This window comes from Protopterus annectens, chromosome 2.part0, assembly GCF_019279795.1.
Source record: "Protopterus annectens isolate FY-2018-M chromosome 2.part0, PAN1.0, whole genome shotgun sequence".
Lineage (NCBI taxonomy): Eukaryota > Metazoa > Chordata > Ceratodontiformes > Protopteridae > Protopterus > Protopterus annectens.
The window spans coordinates 56,476,707-56,488,929 of NC_056728.1; the positions used below are offsets into that span (position 1 = coordinate 56,476,707).

Here is a 12,223-nt window from a genome sequence, read left to right on the forward strand (position 1 = left end):
TACAGGTGGTTATTTTTTTAAGTTAGGGTTAAGGAAGCATTCTGTTATTTACATCTGACAGTGGTGTTCATTTGGGTCTCTTTCTTCTTCCAGGTTTATCCCAGTCTGATATTAGAAAAATACACAGAAAGTGTGTGCCTTCTGGGAATAAGGGTGAGGAGGCATATGCATATATGTTTGGCACCAGCTAGTTGAAATATGTGATTGTACCCATGTGTGTCTTCATCTCAAGCTAATACCAGAAGGTTACACAAAAGGTGACTTTCTTTTTTGAGGAGACATGGAGGTAGGTATTATTCCCAGATGGGATTTTTGCACCCTCATAAGCATTTTTTGTCTACTTAGTTTGTTGGGAACTGCAGTTTTTATCAAACAACTTAAAAATATCACTACATTTCTTTTTTTTTTTTTTTTGCTCATGTATTTTCTTCAGACCATGATTGGATAAAAAGAATGGAAAATAGCTCTACAATGCACCTCAGAACATATGTAACCCAATGGTTTATGCAGAGCTTAGCATTCCTAAGACACTACACTCTTGACCATTTAGGGTATGGGGAAAGGATGCATGAAAAAGTAAAGATGAAGAGTAAGACTGCGTTTCTTCCGTTTGTCATGATTTTGTTTGGGGCATCATTGAATCAAAAGGATGAAAAAATTCTAATATTCATCTCATTACATACAGATTAAACAAAGTTTCTGGGGAACTAATCAGTTATGTCCTCCAGTGTTATTTTATTACTGTCTGGCACAGTGTGTGATGAAAGGATGCAGTTAAAGCACAGCTTTACAGGAAGACTAATTTTTTTCCTTAGTCATGGTTCTTGTTCAAGGCATTATGGAATCAAATGGGTGGAGAAAAAACTCTAAAATGTACCTCAGAACATCTAGAACCCTCATGGCATCTGACCCCCAACTTAAGTCAGTTATTTCCTCCACAGTTATTACATTGCAGTCTAGCCCAGTTAGGATGTTCCTAAAAGATTCAGGAGAAAGCTGAAGTAAAAGGCAAAATGTGTAAAAATGCAGAAAGAAGTAAACTGGATAATGTGGGTAGACCATGATGAGAGGAAAAGCAGGCACTGAGGTATAGGTGGGGGAAAGGAGCAAACAGCAGGAGAGGCACCATGGAGCCCTTCACCCAGGGTACCATTTCACCTAAGACTGGCCCTTCATTTATCTTTAGGGGAGGGATGTAATGTATACTGCAACATAGCTTTAAACATCCCATAAGATTAAGCATGTATGCAAGATGTCACGTGAGTCTATCTTGCTTCTGAAATGATGCCATAATAGCAAAGCAAATGGTCACACTCGTATTGGCTCCTGAATGCATGTATCTATGAAATGAAACTAAACAATATTGCAGTAAATATTTGTAATTGCTCCTACTGCTGAATTTGTGTACTACATACCAAATATTTTAATAAATTTCTTCAGAAAGCTACCTTATGTTATATTTTCCTTTCAATGTCTTCTTAATGCATCCACAGTATTGAAGATCAAGCTGCAGTCCCCACATATAAGTAATATTCCCTACTAAAGTTGATTATTTCTTCCGAAATTTTCCTAAGCTTCAGAACAGCAGCTTTTATTGGAATATAAATATATGCCAGTATAATCCTCCTCCTGTGCTGATAGCCCCTTGCTACCACTGATCTGTCATTACTGTCTTTTTCCTCTTCTAACACTATTGGAGCCTCTCTAGCAAATCAGTATTATTACTCTTCTTTTCCATTGTCCCTCATATTATGCTGAATATTCAGTCTAAAATCTTTTCTTTGTCAAATTCACATCCTCATTTCTTTCCAAATCTGTCTCTATTTTTATACCTGTAATGGCATTTACATTCCAAGAGAATAAGGAGTGTGTAGACATTATGATGAAATGCTATTGCTCCCACGTAATATGCATGACAGTTTTTTGACAACTTTTTTCTTATGTTGCAACTCAGTAATGTTTGGCAGTTATACAATTGTTTCCTTCTATCTCCATTTGAAACTACATCAGATTTTTCAAGATTTTTTTTTCACAAAAACCCTCAAACAAAAAACTAAATACATTTTCAGAATACCTCCACCCATTGTCAACTAAGAACAAGCACAAAAAAATGTACATCTTCAAAAATGAAGTTTAATCCTCCCATTGTGAGCAACTGCCCCAAAGTGACAACTGCATCTACAGGTATTGTCTAACCTAAAATTAAGGTTACTAATGCTAAAGCATATGTTACAGCCTGTGTTCCCACTTACACTGACTAGTTTAACAGGTAAGTGGGAAAGTGCCAGTGTCTCATTTGTACTCTATTGCCCTCCATTTTTATTTTAGTTTTTATCTATTCCCCTTCCAGATGTGAAAAACATCTTATACTCCTAGTGAGCTTTCTTATTTTATATGTCGACATGTTTTTATCAGCATATGACCAGTTTTCTGTTTCTCTTCCTACTACACTTTCTAACTTTTGAACTGTAATATGTTTTATGACTCTAAGTAACCTTCTTGCATATTTTGTCTGTAACTGTTATTACATTATTACTCTAATATGGTTAACGTCTATTGTTTTTATCTAATTATTTTCTTCTATTATTAGTCTGTCATTTTTATTACTCTGTCATTTAAAACAATTTGTGAAATGTAACTAGTGGAGCTTTTCTCCTCAGGCCTCCACTGAAAAAGGGCTGCTGCCCAGTCGGACTAACCCAGTTAACAAATGTCAATAAATAAACAGCTACTATACTTTCAGAAAGCTTTATCTTTTAGCCCGAAGAAAAAGTGCACTAGCTATCTTTAAATAAAACTAGATTTTACATTGTTCTATCAAATGTATGAAAGTATTCAGGTGACTAGGGAGGCTGTTATCTCTTATACATTTCCCACAATTTCAAATTATTTTTCACTGAACTGCTTGCCATTGTACCTTTAAACTTTGTATTTTCCTTGGCAAAGAATGCTCAGACCTCTCAAGATTAATTGCTTGCTTGTACCTGCAGACAGCTTGTCTCTTTGTAAAAGTAGTCAGTAATGGGAAAAAGCTAACGTCTCTGGAGATGCATAAAGAAATCTTGATTCATTTCCTTCAAAACAGAATGTATAACTGCCATTCAGCTGCACACTTTTTAACACCCCCTGATAACATTTGCTAATGGAAGAATATAAGCTAATATGTTTACACGTGCAAGGAAATTAGCATTTTTATGGCTTTCATAATTCTGTCTTATTTTTTAAGCCTACTTGCTTACAAAGCTCACTTGTTTATAGTTTAAGCCAAGGGCATTATTCTAGATATTCACCCGTGTACAATTTATTGATAGTATCTTAATTCTACTGATAATGGAATCAATGCACATTTGCACCCTATCCCCTACTTCTGTCCAGCCTTACTTCTCTTTTTATACTGTAGGGCCTATATTTCTTACAACTAAAAAGCAATTGTTTACTTTAATATCTTACTACATACAACATTCACAGAAAACTCCCTCACATGCAGTTTGTATCATGTTTTATAGAAGAAGTAATAATAGAATAATTGTTTTACATAACAGTTATTTGTTCCTTTTAGTGTTCCTCTAAACATTAATGACAAAGTAAGGTTTATGCTTTACAGTCTACCCACAAATTTAACAAAGTCAGCAAATGTCTAGTCTTTCTCAGCTACTACTTCTTGCACTACCATATTTCACAAATGTGACTGATGCTTTATAGTCTCCCACTTATTCAGTAATTTCAGTGTTGCTGGTCTTCATTCTGTTTATATCCATCTCCCATCACCAGGCTCTGGTTCAATTCAAAGGTACTCCTGATTCTTCTAGCCAACTCTAGTGTTTTTTCTGCCTCTCAATTTATTTTCCTTTGGAACTGTGGAAAAGGTTTCATGGCAAAGTCTCTCTAAAAGCTTAATTTTCAGATGAATGAGAAGCAGAGTCTCCTTCGGTTTCCTCCTGGCTCAGTTTTTTGTTTTAGATATATATATATATATATATATATATATATATATATATATATATATATATATATAAAATTATACAGTTTAATGCTCTATGTGTGGCATAAAGGATCTATTCTATATGACCAGCTTTTTAAAAAGTTGAATTTCAGCTGATTTAATTCATGTGATCAACTGTTTAAAATGTCAAATATACACAAAGTAGCAAAAATAGTATTTTTGCAGGGGAGCAAGCCCCCGCCTGCACCCTTCACACCCCTTTCTAATTATATATACCAACTCTGAGATCACACTACACTGGGAAAAAGGGCACATTCCTTTATCCCCACTGTACTGCGATCTCAGTACAATTAGTTTGACTTTTTTAAAAAGTCAGTCACATAGTCTTGATCATGTGAAATTCGACTTTTTAAAATGTCGATCCTATAAAACAGACCAGCGGCATAAACATGTAGCTTTTTTAAACAATTTATGTCTAAGGAGAGGATTTTTTTTGTTGTTGCTGAGGGGGAAGTCAGATCAGGTGACGGCATTGGGCACCAGAATAGATATCTATACCTCTTCATGTACAGGTGGTTATTTTTTTAAGTTAGGGTTAAGGAAGCATTCTGTTATTCACATCTGACAGTGGTGTTCTTTTGGGTCTCTTTCTTCTTCCAGGTTTATCCCAGTCTGATATTAGAAAAATACACAGAAAGTGTGTGCCTTCTGGGAATAAGGGTGAGGAGGCATATGCATATATGTTTGGCACCAGCTAGTTGAAATATGTGATTGTGCCCATGTGTGTCTTCATCTCAAGCTAATACCAGAAGGTTACACAAAAGGTGACTTTCTTTTTTGAGGAGACATGGAGGTAGGTATTATTCCCAGATGGGATTTTTGTACCCTCATAAGCATTTGTTGTCTACTTAGTTTGTTGGGAACTGCAGTTTTTATCAAACAACTTAAAAATATCACTACATTTCTTTTTTTTTTTTTTTGCTCATGTATTTTCTTCAGACCATGATTGGATAAAAAGAATGGAAAATAGCTCTACAATGCACCTCAGAACATATTTAAAAGATTCAGGAGAAAGCTGAAGTAAAAGGCAAATGTGTAAAAATGCAGAAAGAAGTAAACTGGATAATGTGGGTAGACCATGATGAGAGGAAAAGCAGGCACTGAGGTATACGTGGGGGAAAGGAGCAAACAGCAGGAGAGGCACCATGGAGCCCTTCACCCAGGGTACAATTTCTCCTAAGACTGGCCCTTCATTTATCTTTAGGGGAGGGATGTAATGTATACTGCAACATAGCTTTAAACATCCCATAAGATTAAGCATGTATGCAAGATGTCACGTGAGTCTATCTTGCTTCTGAAATGATGCCACAATAGCAAAGCAAATGGTCAAACTCGTATTGGCTCCTGAATGCATGTATCTATGAAATGAAACTCAACAATATTGCAGTAAATATTTGTAATTGCAATAAATCCATAAAAATGCACTGTAAATGTCATGTATTAGAATGCAATTGTACTGAGTTGCTGGTTGCCACATATGCCTGGGCTAAAACTGAAATCCAGTTTGATTGTAGTAGGTACACTTCGTAATCTATAAGTTACAGATGTCATATTTTTCTTTGCAGAAAACTCTGCTCAAGCAAAGTAACTCAGCAATAGAACTAAGCTATTCCTTTTTATCTAAAAGATACAAAATTTAGCCACTACATGCACATAGAGGCAACTTAAGCACAAAGTTATATAGAGATGCTTTGCATGTGAAATGTTGTGATGTAAGTCTTGTCACTGTCTCTTTTCCAGATTTCCTTTACAGTAACAGTTGAAGCCACTAAATGCATCAGTCCTCAGGCATTCACTATCCATCCTTTGGGTTTCTCAGAGGCACTGACAGTGGAAGTCGAAACAATGTGCAACTGTGACTGTGGTGACCATAACCTTAATATCTGCAATAATGGGACTTTCAGCTGTGGAATCTGTAGGTATGTAGTTAAACTCTGAACAAACCTCAGCATGTGCTGTTTGCTGCTGTAGATATAGTTTTTAGCAGATAAGGACAACCTGACCCTCCTAGTTTGTCCACTTTTGTACCCACTGAAAAAAAGATGCAGATTGCATTTAAATAGCACATTTTCTCCATTCCATATAAGAACTGTTTATGCATTCCAGAATTCCTTCACAGCTGTAGACCTTATGTCCTTTGGCTTCAAAAATGCTAGCATATACATCTGCAGCTCTTTGAATAAATGCATTTAAACACTGCTCCAAATCAGCCATCCACTTATTTCAAACGTACACATTTCTTTTTTTAAAGGATACTATATTCATGGATTTTGCTGATACCTTGAAGGTACTTAAACAGGTTTGAAAAACAACCAACCACTCTGACTTTTTTTCTTTTAGAGTCTTCTTATACAGTATTTGACGCAGACCCAACACCATTTTTGGCTGAATTTTTGTATCATCCCCCCAATCACCTATCAACCTTTGTTTGTCTGTCAACAGTACCACAATGTAGTATCCCATTCCAGGTAGCCAGTAAAGTTTTTTTTACCCTAATCCTATGAGTATAACACCTTAGATACCCAAGGAGTAGGCATGCAGTGAGCATGGTGAGGGTGTCACAAGTGACACTCCCCATAAACCACTTCTTCTAATTCTGCTGCATTCCAGAGGTTCCCCATTCTCCGCCAGTGATGCATTGTTGGGATACAAGTTCTGAGAAGCACACCCCTTTCCCAACCTCCAACCCCCAAAAGTGAAGACCAGGCATTAACATTTTTGCTACTGGTCCTTTAACTGCCTGTATCCCATATCATTGCAGGAATACAGCATCCAAAGCTGTAAACTGCAAACTGAGAATATGCCTAACTATTTGTACAGAGGAATAAAAATTCCTCTCGTCTGTTGTAGTTGATTCATTCTAACTTCCTAGTGTCCACCCAGCATTTCTTACTTCTTTGTCATATTGCTTACTTACTACTGGGTCTTCAGAAAAGACCAACAGAGATATTGTCGCTTTCCTATTTTGGACACAATGGAACAGTCTTCGTGGATTCTGTTCAAGCAGCTTTATTTTATACGAACACATCACTATAGAAGTTTACTGACTTTAACTTAAGTAACTTATATACAAACTAACAACTACAATCATGCATGCTCTCACTATGGCTGCTATTACAAAATGGCACTCTGGATTGTACGTGTCCGGAATTTATTTGTGCACATACACCTTTGACATGATCTTTAAAGATACTGCACACATCACTTGCACTCTGATCTACATCCTCCCTCTTTGAGAAACAGATCATACAATTGTTATGAGACTATTTGGCATGCAGAAATCCCAGGTAATCCTTAGTCATGCATTGTACAATACTAAGTAGACACACACACACACACAGATATATATATATATATATATATATATATATATATATATATATATATATATATATATATATATATATATATATATATATATATACATACATACATACATACACAATCAAGTCCACGTTGCTTCGTATTTCACACTAGGCTTTGATACTCATCCATATCATGTGACATAAAACTGGGAATTAGATTTAGCAACTGGAACTGTCTCTGCAAAATGTTTGACCTGTGGAAAGTTCAGAAAATTTCCTGGAATGGAATCAGAAGTTTGAACACATTCTGGTATGGGAACACTGTCTGATTCACTCTTACATTTGAAGTCTGCATCACAGAAATAATGTTGTGATGGTGATGATGATTCTGGTACAGGAAGATGATGTCTACGGTTCCTCCTATACTTCATACCCTCGGAGTCTACCAGGTAGGATCTTGGCTTAGCAATGATGCCTGTAATCTGTCCAATTTGATCAAAACCTTTTGTTGTCTGGATTTGTACTGTCTCTCCTTCCCTCAATGTTCAAAGTAATTTGCTCGATCGGTTGTAACTAGATTTCTGGGTATTACTCTTCTTAAACAATTGAGCCTTGATGGTTTTATTGTTCTTAGGCTTAGGTTTCAATAAACTGGAAGTAATGGGTAGTGTAATTCTAGTTTGCTTGGAAAAGCGAAGAATACTGCCACGGGGTAGATTTCTGAAATTAAGCAAATTCAAGAACACATCAATATTGTCATGCTTTGACCTTTCAAGTAACTGCTTTGCACTCTGCACTGCACATTCAGCTAGACCATTGGACTGAGGATATTCAGGACTACTAGTGACATGTACAAAGTCCCATTCTTTTGCAAATTTCTGAATAAAAAGCTGCAAGAATGATATGAAATATAAAGGGTTAATTTAGAAATAGTATAAAATGCTGAACAATAAGAAGTAGTAAGTGTGCTGGCATAGCTTAGATTTTGGCATCCATGTAAAGGAGTATGTTATTGAGAAACAAAGTCTGTAAAAATAACTGCACAGATGGCAGCTGGAAGGACATCAACTAAGTAAAGAGATGTAACATCAAGTTTCAGATAGCGCTGGAACACCACATTTCCGATAATGCAAGACTGAGTTTCCATGGATCATCAAACTACAAAGAACCGAGGACAAGGGAACAAAGGAAAACTGTTATACAAAGAAAGAAATGTTATACATCAGACTCTGAGAAAAAATATCAGACTTTTTGGTATAAATATGAGTGTAATAGTAAACAAGCTTTGGGAATTTGCCATAGAGAGCTGACAGCATCTGTGCTGCATGCTTGTACATCCAAAAGGAAAATGTAATAGTAAAAAAATGTGTATTAACTGAAGCAGTGTCTCTGTGTATTTATTGTACTCAGTACAATGCAGTAATAAGACTAGTTGATCACAATAAGTAGTTAAATATACTTTGGTATGCTTGCATGCAAATGCAAGTAAGAGCAAGAAACCAAGTGAAGACGTCATATAATTTTTCAATGGCAAGCCACAGCTGACGAACCAAATGGTTTCTTATTGTGACAACTACAGCTTCTTTTTTATTTTATTCAGTTAGTACGTTCAGTTCCAGTGCAAACGTTTGCCTCCTACTTATGCACAGTATCCAGTAGCAGAACAGAGTTTCTCTGCAAGTTCCACAGGTCCTGTACATTCACACAGTTGAATCTGCCATATGTGTTTGACCACCTTTTGGGAGACTCAACGAGGGACTTTCTACGTTTTCTCAATGGAAGATTTGGCCACCTTCTACACAGAAACTGTTAATTCTCTTTTTGTTTCTCATTCTACAGCATGGATGCCATAAACAAAAGAACTGTAAAGTGTAAGACTACCTTTCAGGTAGACAGTAATAACAGTCCAGCACATGTATGGTCAGGATTTAAAGATTGGTATAAACAGAACTGTAGCACATGCAGTACTTTATTACTTAATGTTGATGTCAATGCTTTATATAAATGCATTATGTTTGACTGGTATCTTAAACAGCAACATCATTTGTATGACAGTAAATGTTTATTGTGCAAGTTATATGAAACTGCTTTCTGTGTGCAATGTCATAAAAGTAATGGTAAACAACCAGATGCATTATGTCCTGTCACCACATGTAAAATGTTAATTTCAAGAGTTACAATATCAGTCAAGTCAGTTATTTACAGAATCTTCTGTACATCTTGATAGACAAAAGTGGCATAAAACCACTGCACATTACAAAACATATAACAGAGACGAGGTTCATGGTGAACTAACAGAAAGATTTAATAAGCTTCTAAGACACAGTCAGAGTGAGTTCAGAAAGTTCAGACAACATATGCAAACACTTTTTCAAAAGTGCATAAAAGCTTTAAAGTCAACAGAACAGAATACTGACAAATATAATCTGGTTAGTAAAGAGTTAAAGCAACAGCAGTTAACTAAGCTGATAGGAAATAATTTACGACGTACTATTCTACATTTAGAAAAGGTTAAGCACACACAGCACAAACTTTCATTCAGTTAAAGCAAGGCACTTAAATGGTGATTTTAAAACCATTTAAAATAAAACAGTTCTAGTGTATTGAAATCAAATTAAGGTAGTTAAACGCAGTAAAGACATAACGTCACAAGAATGACATGCATGTATTTTCTTTTCACCTAAAGTGCAGCAAAAGGCAAACAACAGCAAATATAAATCATATAAATATATTTGTTTTAAGCATGGGTTAGTTAAGTCAATATCTCTTTTGTTTCTTACAATATTTTGTAATTGCATGATAGCATAAAAAAATAGCAAAGACTCCAGCAAACACAGTATTCAAAAGCAATATTATACATAGTTAAGCAAGTTAATGTTTATTACAACTGTATTCTAATATCAAGTTGCAAGTATATTAACAAATGACTGAAGGTACAAGTAAGTGCTGAAGAATGAACTGCGCAGAAAGAAAAAAGTATGTGAACTCAAATATTTCCAGGCTGGAATGAGTAGTTACAAGAAATGTTGTATAAGATAAAATGTTACTGGTACTGAAATTTATACGGTCAAGGAAACAAGACTGGTTGCCAGGCCAAATGGTTTACATTTTTCTAAAACATCATTGTTACGTATTCACATGCAGCATTAAGCAAAAAGAACAAAAGTTTGCAAGTAAATACTATACTGAGCAGAGTCAGTACGTGGACTATGGTATGCAGTTAAAATAAATGATGCAGGTCCCTTTACAAAAAGGGAGGGTACAAATAGCTACTTGTAACAGTAAACGTCTTTTCAAAATGAGCAAAAGCAATTCATACTACAACTTTGACAGTATAGGCAACAGCAAAAGCTCTATAAAAATATTTTCTGTTTTTGAAAATGGCCAAAAAATGATCAAATCAAAAAGCAAATGTGTAAGACCAATGTGTCACAGTTTAGGTAACTGCCAAAAGGGCTAGCATACATTTAATTCTCACAGCATAAAGCAAATAAACAATACTGCAATAAAATGATGTATACTACAGGGGGAAGGACATGCTTTCAATTTTACACTAACTCTGCAAATAGTACTGCAAAAGAGACTCAAAGTGCAAAGTGGTAATACCACAAATACATTTTAATGTTTCAAGTAATGTAATTAGCAGGCTTCAGTTTAATGCTGTTTAAAACTGGACTGAGTGTACATTACAGCCATGTATATACAAATGCAAAAACAATCTGTACAAGCAAGTGTATTCTGTGCAGTATATAGTAAATGGTTTATCTATGTAAATAGAGTAACAAGTCAAAGCTTGACATTTGTGACATATGTGTTTTTATTTTTCAAAAAACAAAACTGTAATGCCTTTGCAATAAAATCCTCAAGCATTGTCAATAAATTACCATATAGGACATCACTGTATAGAGTCACATTCAGATTCATCCCGTTTTAATAGTAGTGGTTGTCTTCATTGTGTTGACAATATTAAACTGTGTTAACTTGATGTATTAAAAGAAAACTAAAGGTTTTGTTTCCCAATGTGTTTCTAGTTAATAGCAATATAACTTGACTAAAAAGTACATACTAATATAGACAGTTTGGGATTTAAAATAAAACAGAGGGAATTTATAGAGTGATAAATGTTTAAAAATGTATAAATGCATGTGCACATCTATTTGCTAGTTAGATGCATTTACACATCTGTTGTATAATATATGTAGAAATAATATAGTTAGTTAAATACTTGTATTTCTGTTTGCTAGCATACATATATTCTGGTACAGCTTGAGACAAGCTGAATGTTCAGTGTCTAGAACATGCTTCAAGGACTATAGATTAAAATGCAGCTGTGAGACAAGGCACGCAGCATTCAACACAGACATCTGCATTTCATCTGCATCATTCTGAACAGCAAAACAGAGGGAATTACAATATTTCATGAATAAAACTTAGTTAAAAATGGAACACAAGACAATTTCGGTTGCAAAAAGCATACAGCAAATACCTTTGGGAGAATAACATTTAACACAAATAAACATTTCAATAAACAGCTCTATTTCTATTAGATGCTATACATTACCTAAAAAATATAACATATCTGACAAGAGAAGACATCATGTAAAAATGTCACAGTGTGTAGACAATAACACAAAAATAAACTCAACAGGGGAAAAAGGGTATAATTTATACTAATACTCTGTTTAAACAACACAGTAATACAAGAAAAGGACCATGGGTTAAAATACTTACCATTTTGGGTAACAGGCCAGTATTTCATACAGATCAAATGGTAAAAATACCATCCACTTGTACTATGGTGAAGGAAAATGTAATAGAAAGCGTATTAACTAAAGCAGTTGTCTCCATGTATTTATTGTACTCAGTACAATACAGTAATAAGACTAGTTGATCACAATAAATAGTTAAATATACT

At 35.0% G+C, this 12,223-nt stretch overlaps 1 protein-coding gene across 1 annotated transcript in view; it reads left to right on the forward strand.

Annotated features, from left to right (window-relative positions):
* LOC122792954 (integrin beta-2-like) overlaps positions 1-12,223 on the forward strand; it is a 1,413,174-nt gene that overhangs the window by 937,074 nt on the left and 463,877 nt on the right. Inside the window, exon 11 of the mRNA XM_044060545.1 lies at positions 5,744-5,922. Coding sequence (XP_043916480.1) covers positions 5,744-5,922 — 179 coding nt within the window. The remainder of the gene's footprint in view (positions 1-5,743; positions 5,923-12,223) is intronic.